Source organism: Panthera onca, chromosome F1 (genome assembly GCF_046562875.1).
Source record: "Panthera onca isolate mPanOnc1 chromosome F1, mPanOnc1 haplotype 2, whole genome shotgun sequence".
In the NCBI taxonomy this organism is placed as follows: Eukaryota; Metazoa; Chordata; class Mammalia; order Carnivora; family Felidae; genus Panthera; species Panthera onca.
Window position 1 is genome coordinate 34,519,545 of NC_138355.1, and position 15,453 is coordinate 34,534,997.

At 48.7% G+C, this 15,453-nt stretch overlaps 1 protein-coding gene across 5 annotated transcripts in view; it reads left to right on the forward strand.

The window, feature by feature from the left end:
- The window catches only part of RD3 (RD3 regulator of GUCY2D), a 15,962-nt gene extending 6,401 nt beyond the window's left edge, over positions 1 to 9,561 (forward strand). For 2 of the 5 annotated variants that reach the window (XM_078440562.2, XM_078440563.2), the window contains exons 2-4: positions 3,551 to 3,593; positions 4,115 to 4,424; positions 6,233 to 9,561. In XM_078440562.2, coding sequence (XP_078296688.1) covers positions 3,587 to 3,593; positions 4,115 to 4,424; positions 6,233 to 6,530 — 615 coding nt within the window. In that variant the 5' untranslated portion in view covers positions 3,551 to 3,586 and the 3' untranslated portion in view covers positions 6,531 to 9,561. Of the gene's footprint in view, positions 1 to 3,550; positions 3,594 to 4,074; positions 4,425 to 6,232 lie in introns of all 5 variants that reach the window. The other 3 variants (XM_078440560.2, XM_078440561.2, XR_013553040.2) reach the window with 2 other exon arrangements.
- Positions 9,562 to 15,453: the final 5,892 nt, after the last annotated feature.

Sequence of the window (15,453 nt, forward strand, 5' to 3'; positions counted from 1 at the left end):
TGGGATTAATCCAAGTAAGTACTGTACTCCATTTACTGATGGACACTCGCCATAGGCCAGACCCCTGCTGGGTGCTGGGTAGGATGATACCCAGGGCCTGGCTTCTCACTCGGTCTGGACCGGTGCCAGAGATCTGTTGTGTAGCAATGTGCTTACAGTTAACATTCCGTACACTTCAAAATGTTTCAGGTGGTAAATGTTATGTCATTTGCTTTTTTAAAATTATTTTTTAATGTTTATTTTTGAGAGAGAGAGACAGAATATGAGCAGGGGAGGGGCAGAGAGGGAGACACCGAATCCAAAACAGGCTCCAGGCTCTGAGCTGTCAGCACAGAGCCCAACGTGGGGCTCAAACCCACAAGCTGTGAGATCGTGACCTGAGCTAGAGTCAGACACTTAACCAACCGAGCCACCCAGATGCCCCTATGTTATTTGTCTTTTTTTTTTTTTTTTTTAACCACAATTAAAGGAAAATGGAGTGGAGATTGGCTCAGAAGGACCAGCCCTGGGTTGCCAGCTAGGAGGCAGCAGCTGTAATAAATATATCTGGCAGATGGGCAAGGCCTGAACTAAAGGAGGGAGAGAGAGCGGACAGACTTAGGAGAATTATAATATTTAAATTTGAGAGAATCAAAAGGAATTGGATGCAGGACTCGACAGATGAGGCAAAGGGATGAGGTGATGCCCACTGGCAAGCAGGGGCTACGGAGAAGCAGCAGCCAGTGGGGAGGGAAGTGGGTTACGGTGTGAGTGGAACCTGCAGGGGGAGGTGTCAGGAAGCATCTGGTCACCCTGACCTCAGGTTGAAGGGACAACTGGCATATGGATTTTGATTTGGGAACTATCTTCACTGTCAGTGGAGACGTGTGAACGGATGAGGCCGGTTGAAATGAGATGGACAGCCTGAGATGGAGCGCCAGGGAACAGCAACAACCCAAGGAAGGCCAGGGGAGGGGTACCCATAAGGGCTCTGAGAGGGAGTCCCAGGAGGCAGACGGAGGCAGGATGTAGACCCAGGGTTGTGGTCTAATGGAAGCCAAGGAAAGATTATTTCCACAGGGAGGAGAGGTCAGTGGGCTGGGCTGGGCAGCCTCAGGTGAGTTGGGACATGTGCTAACCAGCCGGCAGGGGTGTGGCGGGGGGGGGGGGGTTGTGGGGGGCAGGGTGTATGTGGCAGGTTACACTAAGAGACCATTCAAGGGCGTCACATCCCTCTGCCTTGAGCCTCACCAGTCTCTTTCTCCTCCAATCATCTTCCAGGGATGGGTGCCCAGCATTCAGGTGCAGGTGCAAGATGAACTGGTGATAGCGGGGAGGGGGGCGGGGATGTTGGGGTGCAGGGGTTGAGGGAGGTCAACCAAGGAAGTCTTCCTGGGGAAGGAGGGCCAGGGCCAGGTTTGGAAGCATCATTGGGTGAGGCTCCATGGGGCAGAGAGGGAACTATTCCATCAGGGGGTCCCCACATGACCTCTGACCCCACAGCTCAGCCAGTGTCTCATCCTCAGGAGGGATCTCTGAGCGACAGGAGAGTGTGGTGCCATGGGGGCCAGAGGAGACTGTCCTCCACGTGGCCGCTGACAAATGCCCCCTCACTTGGGGAAGGTCAGATCTGTGGGGACTTGGTCTTTCACCATCACGCATGCATGAATTCTTTAATCATTCATTCCTTTGTGCATGCATTTATTCACTCATTCATTCGCAGTACTACCCAGCACCAGGCATGGAAGGATGATTAAGGCACAGTCCTTGCCCCCATGTGACACAGAGCAGGGGGGTGGTGGAAGGTAAATTGTCACACTCCATTAAGTGTTCCTGGTGCTATGAAAAATGTCTGTACAGGATGTTTTCAGAGTACCAGCTGGAAAGTGGTCATATCAGGAAACACGTGTCAGAAGAGTTGCTGACCCTAGAGCTAAGTCCCCAGGCAGAGGAGGGAGGGACACTGGAGAGAGAGTATGGAGCTGTGGGTGGCCAGCATCTTCGGCAGCACCTACAGGACTGTTCGTCCATTTCTAGTTGGGGTGCCCTTCATGAGGCACCATGAAGACACCATTCACTCTTTTGATATTAAGCATCAACCTGACCCATGCACTTTTGAAAACACAAACACAGTGACAAGGTGTCCTTTTGCCTGATTCAATCAGATCCCTTGGCCTCGGACAGAGGATCCTGGTGCTCACGGCTCTCAGGACAGAACATAGCCCACCCACCCCCAACCCATTTCCCCACACTACAACCCAGCCTCAATTATTCTGAACACACGAAGCAGTTAAGGGTGGAGAAGAAAAGATCCTAACTGTCCAGACCCCAAGGACAGGGTCTGATGGTCTGTCCTTCTCTCCCAACCTCCCAGGAAGGGATCAGGGTGTAATCTGAGGCCCCCACTCATGATAGACTTAGGCTGAGTGGAAGATGAAGGTTTTTAATTTCCTAAATATAATGGTTGCTAGGGATTGTTCATGAATAAAGAAGAGGTTTGATTTTGTGCCACCCCAGAAGGCTATTGTTACCCCATAATATTTTTCCTCTTTGTGTCTGATTCTCCAGCATTAACAATTCATTTCTCTGCAGGGTGGTGGGAGGGCTGCCTAAAAATGTGTGTGTGTCCATGCCTCATGGCCATGTTGTTGAGGCTGAGTTCATGAAATCACTTTCCTCGGCCTCTGGGGGGTCTGGGCAGGAAGAAGACCATTGGTGCATGGAACAGAGGGTTCCCCAGAGGGGGAAGGTCATAGAAAAGGCAGTTGGGGCATCTTAAAGACCCACTTCAGATTTGGGCCCAGGAATGGCCCTCACCTTCACTGCTATCAGAGGAACAAACCCACCTCTGACAGCCATTGGGGTGTGTCTGAGATGGCAGTTCATGTATCCATCCAATCATGTATCCACCCACCCACCCATCCATCCATCCATCCACCCATCCATCCATCCATCCATCCACTCACCCACCCACCCACCCACCCATCCACCCATCCATCCATCCACCCATCCATCCATCCATCCACTCACCCACCCACCCACCCATCCATCCACCCATGCATCCATCCACTCATCCATCCATCCATCCATCCATCCACTCACCCACCCACCCACCCATCCATCCACCCATCCATCCATCCACTCATCTATCCACCCATCTATCCATCCATCCACTCACCCACCCATCCACCCATCCATCCATCCATCCATCCATCCATCCATCCATCCATCTATTCATCTAGTCAGTCAGTCACCAAACCTGTATTGCACAAGACCTTGTGGATATATGAGTTAGGGTCTCTGCTTCTGCACCCGATACTCCTTGTATCATGGCTGGGTTCGCCACCTGGGACACCTTTTCCATCAGTCCATGTGTCTGAAGCCTGCATTCCCTCTTCACCCTGCTCTCGCCCACAAGCTTTCCATGACCCCTGTCATCACCCAGAGTCACTCCTTCTGCTCCCCATCAATACTGATGCTATGCTTCATCAGTCACGTTTACCTCTTTCTATTGATATCTGCTGGAAAGCAGGGTCCCCGACATGCTTTCTTGCTTGTGTTCCTCCCACAGGTGTGCACACAGTACCTGATTAAGGCTTTTGAATAAATGAATGGTAAGTTGTGTCTTTTGCAGGGTGATGTCAACCCCATACAGTTCCAAGCTTCCTTCAGCAACAGGTCGGGGCATTAAGAAACTCAGGGTGTTTTCCTGTCAGGTTAACATAAGATGTAGGTGTGTATTTTTCCCCCTTAAATCATAGGGATAAGACTGTGCTCAGCCATACACAGTATATTTCCTTCTTTGTTTGGAATTAGCAGAGATTCAGGAGGGCAGTGTCTCTGGGCTCAGCCATCTGCATGCATTAGGGATCGTTATAACCTGAGACTACTTGTACGTGGTGTGCAGAGAGCCCCGAGTTTATTCACAACTGCTTCTCACGACAGCCCGATCTTGTCTTACAGAATTAGAAATGATTGCTCAGAGAGGTTAAGCAACTTCCTTGAGGCCACCCAGCTGTGAGGGCGGAGCAGGTCTTCTCTCGCTGGGGTCCCAGCTGTCCTCCCTCCCCCTTGTTCTCCCACCTTAACTGACAGAGGGGTCCAAGGAAGACGTACTCCTGCCCTGTCTCGGCAGGGCCTGGGGGGGCCATGTCCCTCATCCCATGGCTTCGGTGGAATGAAGGCCCCCCGCGGCCATCATCCCGGAGGCCGGCTGAGATGGTGCTGGACACGCTCATGATGGAGCTGGCGGGGCAGATGCGAGAGGCGGAGAGGCAGCAATGGGAGCGCAGCAACGCGGTCAGGAAGATCTGCACCGGGGTGGACTACAGCTGGCTGGCCAGCACACCCCGGCCCACCTACGACCTCAGCCCTGGCGAGCGGCTGCAGCTGGAGGACGTCTGTGCCAAGATCCACCCGTCCTACTGCGGGCCCGCCATCCTCAGGTAACCCCTGCCGCTGGCACCGGGCCCAGCCATTGCACTGTGGGCTCCAGGGGTGTGGCTGCCGTGGCGGTGGCCTGAGGCCACTGGACCGGGAGCCAGGGCACCCAGATGACCCAGTTACCTGTTAAGAGGAGCAAGGCAGGAGGCCAACCCTGAAAGATCCCAGCCCAGAGCTGGGGGTTCAGAAGGAGGCAGGAGGCAGCTCCCGGAGGCACAGGAGTTTTGACGGGAGAGAACCCCGGGCCTTGGAGCTTTCTGTTCTCCCCGCCTGGCTTACATTTCCCCTGGATTTTAACGTAGCCGGCTCTTCCTCCTTCATCAGTTCATCTTCTTTGTTACCTTCTTAGAAAGGCTTTCCAGGTAATCTCTCCAAAATTGAGTTTTCAATTATCCTATTTCAAGCCAGCTTTCATATTAGCTTGCCTAAGGGGGCTGTGCACGCACGCGTGAGTGCATGTATGCGTGGGCTTGCTTGTGTTGTGCGTGTGCGTGTGTGTGCATGCGTGTGTGTACAGTGTCCGGAGGCCTGGGGCACTGAACATTTAGAGATTTAGAGCATGGGTACCACAATGCTCATGAATATAAATGTAACCTTGCTAATGCTTGGACCCACATGGCCTGGTCCTAGTTGGATTCATGTGATGTGGAAGAAGTGTGGTCCCAACAACCAACAATAATTTCCAAAGTCACTCAAGTTCTTTAGCTGCACTCGTAAAGGAATACAGATCCACAGGAAAGCATCTGAACACCCCACTTAGTCTCCCCACATCTTTAGTCCCCCGTCTCTTTAACCAACACAAGCATCTATTGTACACCTTTTTTTTCTTGAAAATTCTCCTTAAAACTCCTTCTTCTTCCGTCCTAGCTACACTCCTTTGGATTTTGTAGTCTTTTCCACCCCTGGCCCCCTTTCTTCCTCCAGGATGAGAATTCTTACCCTCTCCCCTTTCTCTTGTTCTGTACCAAGGAACCCCCCCTCCCCCGCCCCTGCCAAATGTACCTACTTCCAGAAGCACCTGAGGAAAGGGGTGGGGTGAGTCGTGGCTGGGGGGGGGGGGGGTGGAGTGGGGGTTGCTGACAGAATTCAGGCTGGTAAACCAAACCTCTTAAGTGAGGAGGAGGCTGGGGATACACATGTGTTCATGATTGTCCGCTCACATTTCCTGTCTCACTGCTGAAAAGTTTGAGAAGTCCTGATTCTCAAGGTGGTGGAGGAAACCAGATGTTAAATGGACTCGCTAATAACTGTTATTCATTTTGAGCTCTAAGCAAAGACATTTGAGGCAGAGGAAAACCTCACCCAGTGGGTAGCGTGGAGCTATGGAAGGAGTATCTCAGGCCGGTGCCATCATCAGATACACATTTGGGAGAGATCGCTCTGGCCAGGGGGCAGAGAAGGGTGGGAGAGGTTAGCCAGAAAGCCTCACATTGGTAAGGCCGGGCCATGCTGACACGAAGTGGGCTACCCTTACTACTCTGGCACCGAGAACCTGAGGTTAATGTCAGGATCTTCACCTATGGTAGCTCTTTAAACCCCACAGAAGGGTTTATGACCCCAGTTTACAGACGAGGAAGCTGAGGCCCACAGAAGCCAAAAATAGCCGAGCGGGGAGCTGAACTCAGGATAGGCTGGAGCAGTGGGGGGGGTGGGGTGGTTTCTGATTGACGTCAGAAGCGGGGAAGTGGCTGAACCGGGAACTGGCCCCTGGGCGTGCACGGGAAGCCCCCGGGGTTAGACACCCCCCCCGCCAACCTGCCACGGGCCACGTCTCGTGACTCACGCACAGTCCTGTCCGCTCTGCCCGCAGGTTCCGGCAGCTGCTGGCCGAGCAGGAGCCCGAGGTGCGGGAGGTGTCCCAGCTCTTCCGCTCGGTGTTGCAGGAGGTCCTGGACAGAATGAAGCAGGAGGAGGAGGCCCGCAAGCTGACGCGCCAGTGGAGCCTGCGGCCCCGCGGCAACCTGGCGCTGGCCACCTTCAAGACCCGCGCGCGCATCTCTCCCTTCACCAGCGACATCCGGACCATCTCGGAGGACGTGGAGCGGGACACGCCGCCGCCGCTCCGGACCTGGAGCCTGCCCGAGTTCCGGGCGCCCAAAGAGGACTGACCCGTGCCCTACCCTGCCCGGGAGCCGAGAACACCTGCGGGAGGGCATGATAGGCCGGTGACCGGGTCCGAGTCCTGGAGCCTCCCCACCTGCCCTCGACAAGGGGCCCAAGAGGTGGCCCCGTCCCAAGACAGCCCTGTAAGATGCAGCAACCCTCTGGTCCACACTCTGCCACCAGCCACACGGCTCAGGGTCAGGGCTTGGAGCCGCAGCGGGCCCCCCTCCCTCCCTGGCGAAAGTGGAAAGTCGGCTGCAGCGTCCCCTTCCCTGCCTCGCAGAGATTCAGGGTTTTGGCAGACAGACCCCGGCCCCATCTGTCCGGAAGGGGAAGAGTTACCCTTTTTGCCAAGACCTGGGTTCACACCCCCAATTCAAGGATGTCCTACTCACCCCCTCACCCTGGGTAATGTGGGACTTGTTGGGTGATGTCCATTCTTTGCTGTGACTGGCTGGTCTCTCCGCTGCAGATAGGTCACAGCCCCATGGTCAGGCAGAGCTGAAAGGGACCACAAAGGCCAATAGGTCCACTGTCCTCAGCTAGTGAAATGCATAAACTGAGGCTCAGAGAGGGCCTCATTCTTACACCTTAAACTGCAGCCAGTGAGGTTGTTCCTGTAGGCATAGTCTCTGCCCCTGAGTCCTTGAGTGCTGGGCTATGATGGGACAGACCCAAGGGCCATGTCTCCACCTCCCTGTGGTCTGACACATCTCTTACCTTGGAATTGGCATGAGGGTCTAAGGTGGCCGGAATCAGAAGTAGGCTACCCTTGCCCCACCCCAGAGTGTCATCATGTAGGATGTAGCCAACACCTGGCAGCTCCTTCCGGAGGTAGAGCTTCAAGGCCTTCCCACTCACTGCTCTGAGAGCCCAGGTCTCTGATTCCAGGGCCCCTTCTGTATCTGGTCACACGTGCTCTTTGGCTGTCCTCGAGGAAAGTGATGCTTAAACCCCTAACTGGCCTCAAAGAACCAAGTGAAAGTTCTAGAAGAGCCTCCCTACAGGCTTCATTTGGTGTCCTTCCATTTCTAATACGGTTAGACCTTTATAATGGACATGTGGTGCTCCGGTGTCTGGAAAGTCTAGTGGCTTCCCCACATACCCAGGGCTGAAGTGGGGTGTGGTGGGATGGTGGAGGAAGTGTCTGTCCCCAACTATCAGTGCATGCTCAGAAAATGTAAGTGGATCTTAATATTAGTCTAAATAAAATGCCAGGAGATAAGTCAACAGGGAAAAAAATCCATATATTCCCTGACCAAGCTCAGTAGAAAAAAACTTTTTTAATCATCTGGTTTGGGATTATTTTCATTCAAGTCTAGACAGAAAATCACTTGACACTGTCAAGATGAAGGAGTTGTCTCATTACATAATTGGTGGCAGTTGAAAACCACTTAAATAGGGGCACTGGGGTGGCTCAGTTGGTAAAGCAGTCCAATTCTTGATTTCAGCTCAGGTCATGATCTCATGGTTTGTGGGTTCGAGCCCTGCATGGGGGTTCCATACTGAGTGTGGAACCTGCTTGGGATTCTCTCTCCTCTCTCTCTGCCCCTCCCCCTGCTCACACTCTCTTTCTCAAAATAAATAAACTTAAAAAAAAAAAAGAAAATCACTTAAATAAAAATATATACCTCAAACATCTTACATATTTTATGTTAAGACATAGGAAAAAGTTCGTTCAATTGCCAAGCTGTGTTCATTATTTTGTGACATGTGTGGATTGTCTGACGGGAGATCCACACTTCAGTTTTATTGGCCTGTGTGTACTTTAACCATACCAATAAGAATAATGGGCACAAACAAGTTTGGAACAAGCAGAAGTGACCCTTGGTGAGCAGACAACTCAGTTGGGAGGGGCGGGGAGAGTTAGAATAGGATCGGCTAGCTGTGAGCTTTCTGGATACACGGGATGTGGGTCAGGGTGTTTTTTCTGAGGGAAGGGAGTGTCAGGGTCAACCTGGTTGTGGAGGAGATGATTTGGAGGAGGTCAGTTAAGAGAATATCTACTGTTTTCCTCTTTTCCCACCACCTTACATGTCCCTATCCTCCCCAAAGAAAAAGAAGATCTGAGACTTTCAATGCTGTGTGCTTCCTTTTAATGTTTGTTTATTTATTTTGAGAGGGGGGGGAGGGGCAGAGAGAGAGGGAGAGAGAATCCTAAGCAGGCTCCCTGCTGTCAGCACAGAGCCTGATGCAGGGCTTGAACCCAGAAACCATGAGATCATGACCAGAGCAGAAGCCAAGAGTCAGATGCCCAACCGACTGAGCCATCCAGGCGTCACAACGTCCTATTCTTTTTTAAGGTGAAGTAACTGGCCGTCCGTGAAAGCCTTCCCTGCCCACCTCGGTCAAGACAGAACCCACCAGCTTCAGACACGGGTTGTCCTGCAGTGGATTCCAATCGCTCCTCTGGATTCAAGTCATTAAAAGAGAATAATGATCTCTGACTCAATTCCTATGTTTAAATCCCCAGTAAGAACAAATAAAAGAACAGGGGTGCCTGGGTGGCTCAGTGGGTTGAGCATCGGACTTCAGCTCAGGTCATGATCACACAGTTCCTGAGTTTGAGGCCCACCTCCGGCTCTGTGCTGACAGCCCAGCCTGGGGTTCTGTGTCTCCCTCTCTGTCTCTGCCCCTCCCCCACTCGTGCCCTGTCTCTCTCAAAAATAAACATTAAAAAAAAAAACAACAAATAAAAGAACAAAACAGTTTGAGAGCCTCCTTGTGAGCGTGTGGTAGCGGCAGTCACAGTTGGTCAGGACGGGTAGAGCACGCTCAAGGCCCCGCAGGGCGGCCCCGGTCCCCTCAGCTCAACACCATCAGCCACTAGAGGGAGCCAGTGAGGGCTTGGAACCCTTGGTGATAAGATTTTATTTTACTTCGCGGACTTTTTAAAAATCCTATTATGAAAATTTACAAACAGAAGAAAGGGATAGCGAAAGGTGTAAGAATCCCCCATATGCCTGTCACCAAGGCTTAGTAGTTATTAACATTTTGCCATATTTGCTTTAATCTATTTTTTGGTGAAGTATTTTCTTTTATTTTTAATTTTTTTTTTTCAACGTTTTTTATTTATTTTTGCGACAGAGAGAGACAGAGCATGAACGGGGGAGGGGCAGAGAGAGAGGGAGACACAGAATCTGAAACAGGCTCCAGGCTCCGAGCCATCAGCCCAGAGCCCGACGCGGGGCTCGAACTCACCGACCGCGAGATCGTGACCTGGCTGAAGTCGGACGCTTAACCGACTGCGCCACCCAGGCGCCCCTGGTGAAGTATTTTCAAATAAATCCCAGGCAGGATAACATTTCACCCCCGAATACTTCGCTCTGCATAGCAAAGGAATAAGGAAAGTTTCCTGCGTGACTCCAGCACAATACTATCGCTCCCAGCAACATTAACAGTAATTCCTTAATATCATCTAATAGCCAGTCCATATTCAATTTTCCCTAACCATGCCCAACAAGTGATTTTTGCAGTTTCATTTCTTTGAACTGAGGATCGAATCAAGCCTCACACATTGACACAAAATTTATAATCTGTTTTATACTTGGTCAGATAGCATTTATTTAATTTCACAATGAAGAATTGCTTAAACAAAGTGTTTATGGAACATTAGTGTTAATATGCAAGAAGTTAATGACTGCACGTAAATGAGAACAACTCTGTAAATTAGCCTAAGGACGCTCTTTACTCAGATCCTTGTTATTTTCATTTGATTAAAATGCTTCCACAGCAACCAAGATTCTCTAATACCTTAAAAAGTAATGTTAAAATATGGATAGTGGCAATATATCTAATTTGACTTTTCATTTGATGAAAATGCTCTCCGTGTCTGTGTGCTTTATTTTCTGAGACATGTTTGCAAATAGCAACCTTAAAGCCTCCTCTTTTCTTGCCATACACTAAAATGTATCAAAATAACTCGGGGGAAATCTCAAGAATTCTAATAGTAGGTAATAAAAATAGTTTTTATTGCCATTATTCAACATGTAGTGAAATTTTGGTCTGTCTTAATATTCATATGGCTCCCCAACATAACACAAAATGTTATTTCAAAATTTATTTATCGACAAATCATTTTTAGACAGTTATTTTAAAACAATTTAACACTTCACATCATTTGTTAAATGGGGAAATTGGCATCTGTTCCTTTTTACGAGTGTTATTGCATAGAGTATTAAATTAACATGATTCTATTTAGTCAGGTGTTAATCTAAAAATAAAAACATTGACTAAAAATCATGACTTTATCGTATTCAAGGCAAAAATAACAGAATGATTTTTTAAAGTTTCTAAAAATGTCTGAGAGTTTTTATATTCATGAGAAAGGCATTCACAAGCCAGCAGAAGTTGGAGTGTTTTCTAGCACATTTGATTGTATTGCGTTCCAGTTATAATTCACTTGCCGGAACAAATACAACATGCCCAAAGCCCTGCAGTCAAACTTGGAAGTTCTCCAGCCCAGTCTCCCCTCCCAGCTAGGATTTGGTGTGGGGAGAATTCCATGCTGGGAACAAGCTGTCGGTCTCTGTGTAGCTGAGTCCTGAAGTTAACAGCTTTAGCATCTACTTCTGGTCCCTGCTCCGGACTGGGGGCCTCTGCTCGGCTCTCGCCAAGTGGTCCAGGCTCCAGAACACAGGACAGAGGGGATCTAGTTGAGGTTAGCCTGTCCTTAGTAGAAAAGAAATCAAGGTACCAGGCAAAGAAACCACCCTAATGTGCACAAGGGACGGGAAGAATACATCTTTTATCCAAATAAGCCAGTGCATCGATATTGCTAAGGATGGAAATGGTTCTGTCTTCAAGCAAATTCCTTTATTAACATTTGAATGGTCCTTTGCAGTTTACTCCCTTTATCTCCAGGTGATCTTGACCATTGGGTGAGGTGTATTATGTTTTGTCTCAGGCTGTAGGCAAGTGGCCTGCCTAGACGTAGAAGCCAGGGATCCTTCTGTTGTGTCACTGCTCCTCGGTGTTATAGAGCCATACATCCTCTCAGTACAGCCCCCCAGATCCTGATCGCTGTACTTATCACACAGGGATGTAAGCGTATGTGGTGTTTCTGTTCACTCCTTCCCCTTCTGAGCCATTCCGCTGCCTCCAATACTCTGTGAAATCCTTAAGCACAGGAACCGGGTCTTTCATCTCTCGGGCTCTACCTTCTGGATGCAGGTAGGCACTTTACAAATGTGCTGAACAAATGGGTGCATGTGGACACCAGCTTGGAGGGCTGGGACCCCGTGGAGCTGTGGATGAACACTAAGGCTTTTATGATGTATCCATATCATTCAATGGATGAAGTTCTATGAGGCCAGGGTGCATGTCTGACTTGAGTGTGTATCTCCCAAAATATGCCTGGCACAGAGTAGGTGGTGAATGAAATAAAGCAGCAACACTTCTCATAATCCCTGGATGAAGCCATGGGACATCCTTCCTCATCTGCTGAGGAACTTTTCATTTTGGTTGGTTTTCTCTCTACCATTCCATCTGCTCTTAAAAGGTTTCCTATCTTTTACTCATAAACAGATTTTGCCTTGCCTCGGGGGCTGGAGGGGAGTTTAACAGTGCAGATAAAATTGTGGGGACTTTGGGGCTGCTGGAAATTCTGGGTTATAGTTCTCGCAAAATGGTTTTCCCCTTACATCTTTGCAAATCACTCCCTTCTCTGAGGCTCCTGTTCCTCATCTATCAGATAAGCATAGCTATGCTGTCTACCTCCCAGGCTTGTGGTGAGGTTAAAATAAGATCAAATGCATTGCAAACTATAAAGGAACTTTCAAATTTAAGATCTGACCGTTGTTCGTGACAGTTTTCCTTTCAATTAGTATGGATAATGGAAAGTCGATGGGACACACTGAAGATCATTTGTCACCTTCCTTCCTCTGGGATATCAGACTCAGCTCTTTAATCATTGCTCTTGAACCTGATTGCCCTAATCTTTTAGATCTGTGGTTCTCAGGCTTGGCTACACATTGGATCATCAGGAGAGCTTTTATTCCAGTGCCCAGCTGCAACCCAGACTCCATAAATCAGAAACTCAGGATGGGTCTCAGGCATCAGGTTTTCTAAAACTCTTCAGGCGATTCCATTGTGCAGCCAAGGCTGAGAACCACTGTTTTAGGTTACTCTCGGGGTGGGGGGGGGGGGGCTCAGGAAATTCTCTGTTGTCACATCTGAATCTATCTGAATCTAATACGTGCCTGAATAACTTCATCTCAATAGGAGATGAATGTACTTTGGAACTATTACATTGGCCTTATGTTAGGTTAGAGACAGATGATTGCAAGACTGTCACATAGATGTTTATCATCTTTGCTTAGCAATGTTCAGGAGATGCTTGGAGAGGACATGAGATGTATCTTTTAAAGAATGCTGAAAAGACCAGTTTATAGCAACTGAAAAGATGGAGAGAATGACGGATTCTGAGTTGTTTCATATAAACCTGGAAGCATACAATCGGGTAGGATGACAATTATCTGGCGTGTGTTGTAGAAAACTATTCATGAGGCTGTGTGTGTGTGTGTGTGTGTGTGTGTAAGAGACAGAGACAGAGAGTTGAAATCCAGTAGGTGGCAAGACCAGGAGGCAGCTGGGAACAGCCAGTGGGAGGGGGGAGGTGCCCTCGCTGGTGACACTCTGACCCATGAGGCTTTACAGCAGTCTTCAGACCCAAGTCAGTCTGGGAAACTGAGCTGGGTCTCACCTGCAGAAGACGCATGAAGGCCCCCTGGTGGTCATGGGAAGCTCAGCCAGAGAGTCCATCCTGTGGGCTGTGGGTCCCCATGGATGAGCTGGACACACAGGTCTCTCCCCTCCCCCCCACCAACTGGCCACAGCCAGCCCACCTCTCCTCTCCAACCACAAGGCTGCCTGGGATGGCTCTTGGCCTGGGCAGGGGCAGATGCTGCTCCAACATCATATCCTCTTCTTTTGTGTGACCTGGGCCCAGTTATTTAAACTTGTTGAGTCCTGAGGCGCCTGGGTGGCTCTGCCGGTTGAGTGTCCAACTTTGGCTCAGGTCATGATCTCACGGTTCGTGAGTTCGGGCCTCGTGTCGGGCTCTGCACTGACAGCGCAGAGCCTGGAGCCTGCTTCGGATTCTGTGTCTCCCCCTCTCTCTGCTCCTCCCCTGCTCACACTCTTTCTCTCAAACATAAATAAAGATTAAAAAAAAATTTAAACTTGTTGAGTCTGTTTTCTCATTTGAGTAATAATTTTTACATGACCCTGTTGTTGTGGGGATTAACTGAGATTAAGGCACATAAAGCTCCTGGAACCAGAAGAGGATTACTCTGAGTCCCTCCCTCCATGCTAAGAGGCACCTTGCTTTCTACCCGTGGGCTCTTGCTTTCTACCCACTCACCTGCCCTCTGTGTCCTCAGGGCCCTGTCCCCAGGCTCCATTCTGGGCACCTCCTTCCCATCTAACAGCACATGATATTTCTGTCCTGTGATCCATTTTTTCATTGACCTCCACACTTCCCCTGGGAGGTAGGTGAGGCAGCAGCACCATTTCTAGCATGCCCAACATCAAAGAGCACATCATGGCAAGAACAGCAAGAAAACAACCTGCCATCTTGGGACACTTACTATGTGTGCTCGGCACAGTGCACAATTAGGTCATTTTATCCACACAAACAACATGGCGAGGCAGGTATTTTTATCCCACTCTACAGAGTTTAGGCAGTTTGTGAGTTTTCCAAAGTTGTACAGAGAGTAACTGCTATACCAGAATTTGAACCCCCTTCTCATCCGCTGTAAAGGCCTCCCCCCCTCTCCGGCAGCAACCTGGATTCCTGGAAAACTGCTTTTCTTCCAATAAAATCCTATCCTCTAGGAACAGCCTAGTACTCACAGTTGCCACAAGCACAGTGCTGGGCATTTCAGTAACACCTTCTCTTTACTTGGAAACATTTCTGCTTAGGATAACTAAATGTCTAATGCAGAATAACCCAGGATATGTACTCTCATGACTCAGTCTTTCCATGGCCAGAATCAGATAATCCCCAGAAAAATATCAACCCTGGCTATTCTCATAAGAGTGCTTCAAGGGAGAAGGAAAGCATAGATTCACTCTTTTTCTTCCCCTTTCCTGTTCACTTGGGTGGAAACAGTACTTGCTTAGCCCTGAAAATATGTATTTTTAAATGTTTTTCAAGCGGTTCTATGATAAACCTGGATTTTCAGACTTAAGGTCCTGACCTATTGAGTGGTTCATGAAATCAGTGTATTGAGTTGTGACTAGGAATTTGCTTTTCTTAGCAATAGAGTAGAAAATATCAGTGCGTACCTCACATAAGTATTACTTCATGAAACTTTTGCCTTGGTTATGTATCCGTGAATATGTATATATGCATATGTATATGTATGCTAGGTCACAATGTAAAATGTATTTCTAGGGGCACCTGGGTGGCTCAGTCGGTTGAGCATCCGACTTCGGCTCAGGTCATGATTTCACAGTTGGTGGGTTCGAGCCCCGCATTGGACTCTGCTGACAGCTCAGAGCCTGGAGCCTGCTTCAGATTCTGTGTCTCCCTCTCTCTCTCTCTCTGCCCCTCCCCCACTCACGCTCTGTCTCTCAAAAGTAAATAAAAATGTTAAATTTTTTTTTCTGTGTCATTCCAATTTTATTTTTATTTATTTATTTTTTATTATGAAATTTATTGTCAAATTGTAAATTTTTAAAAATGTATTTCTATGAGTCTCAGAAAGGATTTGGAAAATGCCAACTGTTTGTTGTGTAGAATTGCCATTAGGATTTATTATATTAACAGTTCTTATGTTTTTTGTCTCAGGACACTTCATACTCTTAAAATTTATTAAGAATCCCAAAGAACTGTTGTTTATAAGGGTTATATCTATCAATATTTACTGTATTAGAAATTAAAACTGATAAATTCAATCTTTACAAACTTCATTTAAAATAACA